Raw genomic sequence first — 8,890 nt, forward strand, 5'->3', positions numbered from 1 at the left:
AAAAGCTAACCTTATTTTGAATGTTAGGAGGCTCTAGCAAAAATTGTCGAAGATATTTCTGAGTAGGTGAAAGATTCCTCTAGAAGAAGAAGAAAAAAGAAGACCTTGTAATAAACACTGGGAACTCTAGAATTTCTGTGTAAGAGACACTTTGGGCTTAATGCCATTGTAAAAGGGTGTCAGGAGACTTTCTTTAAACTGTATTTGCGGGCCACCTGGGTGGCTCGGTCAGTTAAGCATCCAACTCTTGATTTCGGCTCAGGTCATGATCTCACGGTTCATGAATTCAAGCCCCGAATCAGGCTCCACAGTGACAGCTTGGAGTCACTTGGAATCCTCTCTCTCTTTCTCTTTCTGTCTCTCTCCGCCTCCCTGGTCGTGCTCACATTCTTTCTCTCTCTCTCAAGATAAATAAATAAATAAACCTTTACAAAAGTAAATAAAATAAACCTCACATAACAAGCAGCCTGGGCTCGCTTAGAATCTGCGTTTAACTGAGGGTACTTGAGGCTGAGGGGACTTGATCAATGGCTTCCCCAAGCCACTCGGCAGTGCCACCCTTTGGCTACACATAAAAGTCTGAGTGAAGCCCCCGTTGCCTGGTGGGGAAATGTTCTCCCTACACCCACCTCCACAGGCAGAAATCACTTCCTTTGCTTCCACAGAAGTGCGGAGCTTATCTCTTCGAGAGGAGGTCGTACGTCTGGTGTGTGTGTGTCTGCCTCCCCGCTGGGCTGTGGCTGCCAGAGGGTAGGGTTCGTGCATTATTCATCCTTCTGTCACCAGCACGCTGCCTGGGCACGAAGCAGGCCCTTAATAATGATTATTGAATGAGTGAGTAATCATGAGGCACTAGCTCTGGGGAGTCATCCTCTTTCGGGAATCATCTCTCCTTTTCATGCCGCCAGCCTCGAGGAAAGAAAGAGAGGTTACCAGAGGGCAGCGGGGGAGCACCCCAGTCAGCACCAGACACGCCTGCGCGGAAGACCCACTCCTTTATGTCTCAGCAGCTCCTTGAGAAAACCCAGGAAACGGCTGCACGAGGCCTGGGGCGGAGTGTCTGTGAGGTGGGCCCACGGGACTCGGGCGCTCGGTGTAGTGACCCAGGGCAAAGAGCTCCGAGAGTTGTCTGCAGGGCCCACTGCGTAATATGTGGCGCCCAGTGAAAATGAGAATGTGGTGTCCCTGATTCAAAGAAATGAGGAAAACATGCCATTAATGATATGTAAATATAAGGTTGTTTCCTTTCTTTCACAGTCTTTCGCTCCTTTGACTTGTCACGTGTGTATGATTTGCCGCTAATGCTGTTCTAAGTAGAGGAAATTTTGAATGTGAGCTTACTAGCACAAAGTTTGCAGTAGCTCCTTATATTGTGCAATGCCAGTTTTAAATGCAACTATAAGACCATTTAACTCATATGTAGAATCACCAAAATTACACGAATTGTATTCTGTGGCTTGTGCACGCGTATGTGTTTCCTTCTTAGCAGAACAGTGGAACCTTTGCACAAAACTAACTCAACTGCTTTTGTCTCACTTCTTGATTCGTGCGCATGCTGCCAGCACTCTTTAACTTCAGTCTACTGATGAATAAGAAGGGACTGAAAGGAATAAGAACTGTGTATTGTCATCATTTTCAGAGCAAATGGTTGGCTAAAACAGAAAAGCAACACGAAGGATGTAGTAGGGTATCTGACTCATCCAGGTATCTTAGAAAGCCATTGCCTTCTTTCTGTGTTTGAAGCAAGTTCTGATTCATCAGGGAAGTGTGGCCTCTCAGGGCTGTTAGTGCCTCCATTTGCTCAGTCACCATCGTGACAAGCATGCTGCCCTTTTACTGGCTTCAAGTCTTGTTGAACCCCCACACATTGTGGGTCCATCGGAATTCTGTGCTCAAGGGGCATGGCCGATGCTGTGGACAGAACGCACTGGCAAAGAATGGTGGACACACATGTGGGACATATCTCATCTGCTCACACTGAGGCTCCTCTGTCCCATTGTACTTCGCTTTCAAAACGCAAAGTCAAAGAGAAAATTAAGAATTTTAAGACAATAGGGGCGCCTGGGTGACTCGGTTGAGTGTCCGACTCTTGATTTCAGCTCAGGTCATGATCCCATGGTTGTGGGATTGAGCCCTGCGTCAGGCACCACACTGAGCACAGAGCCTGCTTGAGATACTCTATCTCTTTCCCTCTGCCCCTATCCTCCCACCCCCATGCTCTCTCTTTCTCAATAATAATAATAATAATAATAATAATAATAATAATAAATTGTAAAAGAATGGTGAAAGAAAGAATTTTAGGGGCACCTGGGTGGCTCAGTTGGTTAGGTGTCTGACTCTTGATCTCAGCTCAGGTCAGGATCTCACGGTTCGTGAAATTGAGCCCTGCTTTGGGTGCTGCACGGACAGCATGGAGCCTGCTTGGGATTCTCTCTCTCCCTCTCTCCCTCTCTCCCTCTCTCCCACCCCCTGCCCCTGCTAGTGCCCACTTGCTCTCCGTCTTTCTCTCTCAAAATAAATAAATAAACTTAAAAAATAAAAAAGAATTGTAGGACAACAAAAGCAGATCATTGAACCAAGCATGTGGCCCTGTTGATTGGGGGACCTGCTGTGACTGCACAGATCACACAGCCATGAAGCGAGCCTGGTTGTCTGGCATCATTTCAATAGATATTCTTAAAATTTTTAGTTTTTACCAAGTGAGAAACTGGCCAGGAGTAGCATGCATACGTGCCTTCTTTCATTCATAAATCTTTTAGGTATCTGCCACATGACAGTCACTGTATGAGGCATTGGGACTTCACCAGAATGAACAAGGCAAGATATGGCCTCAGTGTCAGTAGTATATGTGATCTAGTGAGGAAAACGTACTTTTAATTACACAATAAATATTTAAGCTATAGTTGTGATACGAGTTACAAACTGAAGTATAGGCATGAGTATACTTGGGTGGCTCAGTAGTTAAGCGCCCGAGTTCGGCTCAGGTAATGATCTCGCGGTCTGTGAGTTCAAGCCCCGCGTCGGGCTCTGTGCTGACAGCTCAGAGCCTGGAGCCTGCTTCAGATTCTGTGTCTCCCTCTCTCTCTCTGCTCCCCTGCTCACACACTGTCTCTTTCTCAAAAATGAATAAACATTTTAAAAATTAAAAAAAAAAAAGATGCAATTTTGAAACACCATGATACTATTTTTCACTTACTGGATTAGCAAAGATAAGAGTTTACAGTACATAGCACTGAGGAGAATATGGGGAAACAGGTATTTTCACAGTGTTAGGTAAAAATGTAGGTTGTTGCAACCTCTCTGGCCACATCTATCAAAATTTTATGTGTGCATGAACTCTTGACCCAGAGATTCCATTTCTAGATATTTGTCCTATAAATATACTTGTTCATGTCTGCAGAGACTTAAGTAGCAGAGTCTTTATTGCATCAACATTTGTAATAGCAAAAGAGTTTTTTAAATGAGTTTAATTGGGAGTGTGTATAAATAAGTTGTGTGACATTCATCCTATACAGCCAATTATACAAAAAATCTTCAAAGTATATTAAGTCACCAGGTATCATGGCACATAACAGTGTAGAATATAATTCTGTGCTTTTCAAAAGGAATGGGGAGAAGGACCTGGATGGCTCCGTCAGTTAAGTGCCCAACTTCAGCTCAGGTCATGATCTCATGGTCCGTGGGTTTGAGCCCCACGTTGGTCTCTGTGCTGACAGCTCAGAGCCTGGAGCCTACTTCAGATTCTTTGTCTCCCTCTTTCTCCCTGCTCCTCCCCCACTCATGCTCTGTCTTGCTGTCTCTCAATAAATAATGAATGAATGAATGAATGAATGAATGAATGAATGAATGAAGGGGGGAAACATATATGCTTGTAAACACCTAGCACATTTCTCAGAATTAAGTATGATAGTCTCTGAGAAAGAAAACTAAGAGTCTGGAGTACAAGAGAGGCTAATATTTTTCATACATAATTTTTTGTATTGTATTACCTTTTCTTTTTTTTCTTAAAGTTTATTTATTTATTTATTTATTTATTTATTTATTTATTTATTTTTTTGAGAGAGAGAGAGAGAGAGAGAGAGAGTGTGTGAATAGGGGAGGGGCAGAGAGAAAGGGTGACACTGAATCCAAAGCAGGCTCCAGGCTCTGAGCTATCAGCACAGAGCCTGATGCCAGCCTCAAACCCATGGACTGTGAGATCATGACCTAAGCTGAAGTCGGGCTCTTAACTGACTGAGCCACCCAGGTGCCCCTTACCTTTCAGTAAAAATAAATAAGAACACAGGTTCTGGATGTTTCGAATCTGGCTCCACCATTTTTTTTAGCTGAGTAATCTTGGGAGGTTACTTACCCCTCTAATCTTCTATGTTCTCATCTGTAAAACGAGGCTAATAACTTTCCTTTATATGACCAGCATAAAAATTAGATAATATATGAAAAATACCTAGTACAGTACGTGATCCAAAAATAGTAGCTTTTGAGGCACTGAGCCCAGACCAGAAGTAATTTCACAAGTAGTCGCAGACAAGTCATGTGACCCCCCTGTGACCTAGTGTCTTCAGTCCCCTAGTTTGACCACTTGATCCCTAAGGCCTCTTAGGGGCAGAGGGAAAGAGAGAGAGAATCTCAAGCAGGCTTCACCCTCAGCATGGAGCCGGACATGGGCTTGATCCCACAACTCTAGGATCATGAACTGAGCTGAAATCAAGAGTGGGACACTGAACTGATTGAGCAACCCATGCACCCCTGAAACCTGTTTCTTTCTAGAAGCTCTAACTGCAAAGCCAGGAAGATTTTGAAGGAAATTAGGAGCTCCTGGGAGTAGGTGCTTTGGCACCCTCCCAATTCCGTGTCAGAGCATAAGATGAGAACATGGGACGTGAGGACTGGGTGTGGCTCTGTCTACACAGCCCTCTCGTCTCCTGTTACAGGGTTGCAATTGAAAACCAAATTATAGTGACTTGAGGAAGGGCATGGAGATGGAACTGTGGTGGAAAATTTTTTTTAATGTTTATTTATTTTTGAGAGAGAGAGAGAGAGAGAGAATGTGTGTGAGAGCATGCAAGCAGGGGAGGAGCAGGGATTGAGGGAGACAACAGAATCTAAAACAGGCTCCAGGGGCGCCTGGGTGGCTCAGTCGGTTGAGCGTCCGACTTCGGCTCAGGTCACGATCTCGCGGTCCGTGAGTTCAAGCCCCGCGTCGGGCTCTGCTGACAGCTCAGAGCCTGGAGCCTGTTTCAGATTCTGTGTCTTCCTCTCTCTCTGCCCCTCCCCCATTCATGCTGTGTCTCTCTCCGTCTCAAAAATAAATAAACGTTAAAAAAAAAAAAAAAAAAACAGGCTCCAGGCCCTGAGCTGTCAGCACAGAGCCTGACACGGGGCTCAAACCCACAAACAAGAGATCATGACTTGAGCCGAAGTCGGGTGCTTAACCAACTGGGCCACCCAGGTGCCCCTGTGGTAGAAAAGTTTTAAAGTAGTGGCAAGGAAAGGCATGCTTGTTGAAGAGAGAGCCTTCTGGGTTTCATATGATAGATGTCTGCAGATGGGTGTCAGCAGAGGGCTTTGTGGGAGCTAGAGAGGAAGATGCTGGTAATTGTGCTCTAGGAGTAACCATGTCTGGGCACTATTCCCTGTCTGTGGTTCTAAGGTTTTTGCTATGCTTTGGGACCGAAGGAAGGGGTCTGGGATCTATACTTTGGCCTGGAGATATTGGGGAGTAGCAGCCCCCAAGGCCAGTGTAGTGAGGTGTCAGGGGTCATGAGAAACCCCAGAGGAAGCCTATCTCAGTACAGCTGCTCCTCCTTCCATCTGAGAAGGCCATGCACTATCTTCTTAAGGGAGCCTGCAAGTTTTCTCACAGAACTTCTCAGGAGAAGGCAAATAGGTCTTTGTGAGCAATTTTGGAACAGTAGACAGATAGTCATGACACTGTCTCTCTCATACAGGTGCTGAGGGATGTCCTTAAGGATCTCTACCACCTGCTGAAACACGTGGTGCGTTTGGAGCCCGATGATGTGGCCAAGCTCCACGCCCAGCTGGCCCTTGAAGAGCTGGATGAGATCATGAGAAACTTCCTTTTCCCACCACAGAAGCTGGAGAAAAAGATTGTGGTCCTGCCCTAGACCTGGCTCTAAGGACATCAAGGAGGTAGAGGACCAAGAGCAGTGCCCAGTCCTTCCAGCAGGTGGCCCCACTGCCTCTTTGGTGCTGGCAATATGGCTGACCCTGGATGGCTTTATGTATCTGGTCATTTGTGCCTTCAGGCTGACCTTCCTAAAGCATCTATTTAGCATCCTGCATCCAGCCTGAAGCATGTGTCATTAGAAGACAAAAGATTACAAATCTCATTTATCTGCACATTTTTCACTGGCCTGGAGCATTTAGAGAAGGAAGTCTACTTGATGGAAATATATATATATATATACATATATATATATATATATATATATATATATATGTATATATATAATTCAATGGAAGTACATTTTTAACACAACTGGTAGAATTTGATTAATTGACCATTCTCTTATTGTGACTTGAACAGAAGAGGTTGACCACCCTCCTGAGTGGCACATGTGTCATATATCTTGACATTCTTTCATAGTGAGATTGTTCTTCCTTGTGATAATGAGGAGCAGCCAGAGCTACTCATCCTTGGCTACTCAAGAGGCTTATCAGAGTATAGAGATGCAGTTGGAGGTAGGGAGGGGAAGGAAACTGTTATCAAAACATGCAAAATGGAATAAAATTATTTTGGCTGGAAAGAATAATAGGTCTGAATCTGGTCTTCGGCTATTGGGATGAAAAGCTGTGGCACTGAGGAGGATTTGCACTCCAGAGAAGAGAGTCAAGCTTGTTGAATCTTCCAGAGATGAAGAGTAGCCCTGTGTTTGTCCTCCCGGTCCATTTTCTTAGCTCCCCCTGCTGCTATTTGCATGAAAGGGCCCTGATTATAGAAGAGAGCCATAACCATCTCAGATGAGAGAGTTTATATATAGCGTTTGGTCGCTCTGCTCCTTCAGGAAGGAATGCTTAGACAATGGGTTAATTAAATGTGTGCTGGAAAGCGTGTAGCATATTGGTGACCTGAAGCAAGGTTTATTGAAATCCTATCAGATGTAGCACTGTGGGCTCCTCTTTATTTATGTATTTTGGCCACTGAATTTTGATTGCAGCTAAAAGAGAAGAGAAAAAGGAGAGATTGGCTGAGTGCTTCGGATGAGCCCTCCCTGTTGTCAACACCTCAGCAAGGCTAGCCCAGAGCTCCTGGACCAGTCCTCAGCTTTCGGGGCTAGGTACAGGATTTTATCTCCACTCTCTGGGGTAATCAGGCCTAGGGCAACCAAAACACAATTTCCCAAAACTCTTAGGTGACTGAAGGCGCCGTGTATGAGTGTGCCCATTTGCCAATTAACAGGACATTTCTCTCCAGCAGGATTACAGATGTGGTTCTTAGCTTAGAACCTTTGTGGCACGCATTCCTTTACAGAGGCTGTCTTACAGTTAGATGTGGATCACGAGTTAGCTTAGTAAGCAAAGAATTAGAACAAAGGCAATTAGATGCTTTTAGGGAATATTTCCATTCAGCTAGTGTAGCTGGATTTGTCTCCATTCTCCAAATTAGGATGTCTGGAGAATCAGGATTGGGGTTTCAAACCAGAGAACAATCTCCTTTGAACCAGCTGGATATATCCTAAAAATTCTTGTTTCTTGGCCTTTCTTGAACCACACTCCATACAACCTACTTCAGATCATCAGATTGGATATGTTAGATGATTGAATTCACTTACAACTTCATTTGCATTAAATGCGTTCCAGTTCTGAAGATATATCCTAACTGATCACCTTGATTAGACTGAGAAACTCTAGTCTCAAAACCTGAACTCCTAAGGAGTGTCTCACCAAGCATTCTAGTCCCAGTATCTCCATTTATAAATTGCCTCTTAATTTGAATTATTTGGCAAGTAGCTAAAAGCATCTGTTCTTTATTGATTTTGATGGATTCCATTTCAGAGAGTGACTTTTTCTGACCTTGTTACCAAATTCAAGGGAAAGACACTGTAATGTAACCCTCCTAAACATGACCAAATATTAAAAATTTCCAAATATATATATATAATTATTTTATGTCCATAATATATATTATATAATGTTATATAATATTATTTCATATATTATATAAAATAATATTATATTACATATTATATAATATTTAAAATATATAAACAATATAGCATATAATATAATTATAGATCAATTATGTATAATTAATTATATATTTAAAAATATATTATATAATATATATAATCTCCATCTGCCCTTGGGAAGGAACATGAGAATTAAGAACTTTATTTATTTATTTATTTATTTTTCAACGTTTTTTATTTATTTTTGGGACAGAGAGAGACAGAGCATGAATGGGGGAGGGGCAGAGAGAGAGGGAGACACAGAATCGGAAACAGGCTCCAGGCTCCGAGCCATCAGCCCAGAGCCTGACGCGGGGCTCGAACTCACGGACCGCGAGATCGTGACCTGGCTGAAGTCGGACGCTTAACCGACTGCGCCACCCAGGTGCCCCTATTTATCTTAAATTTTTTTTAAACGTTTTATTTATTTTTTGGGAGAGAGAGACGGAGACTGAGCATGAGCAGGGGAGGGGCAGAGAGAGAGGGAGATACAGAATCTGAAGCAGGCTTAGGCTCTGAGCTGTCAGCACAGAGCCCAACGTAGGCCTTCAACCCACAAACTGCGACATCATGACCTGAGTCAAAATTAGATGCTTAACTGAACGAGCCACCCAGGTGCCCCAAGAATTAAGAACTTTAGCATAGAGACGCCTGGCTGACTCAGTCAAAGAAGCATGAGATTCTTGATCTCAGGGCCAGAA

General features: G+C 43.7%; 1 protein-coding gene across 5 annotated transcripts in view; it reads left to right on the plus strand.

Moving 5' to 3' along the window:
* Nucleotides 1–8,113, plus strand: part of TANGO6 (transport and golgi organization 6 homolog) — a 195,019-nt gene extending 186,906 nt beyond the window's left edge. For 4 of the 5 annotated variants that reach the window (XM_058709291.1, XM_058709293.1, XM_058709292.1 and 1 more), the window contains one exon: nt 5,949–8,113. In XM_058709291.1, coding sequence (XP_058565274.1) covers nt 5,949–6,125 — 177 coding nt within the window. In that variant the 3' untranslated portion in view covers nt 6,126–8,113. The remainder of the gene's footprint in view (nt 1–5,948) is intronic. The other variant, XR_009256223.1, reaches the window with a different exon arrangement.
* The last annotated feature ends 777 nt before the right edge of the window (nt 8,114–8,890 follow it).

Source organism: Neofelis nebulosa, chromosome 17, assembly GCF_028018385.1.
Source record: "Neofelis nebulosa isolate mNeoNeb1 chromosome 17, mNeoNeb1.pri, whole genome shotgun sequence".
Classification (NCBI taxonomy): Eukaryota; Metazoa; Chordata; class Mammalia; order Carnivora; family Felidae; genus Neofelis; species Neofelis nebulosa.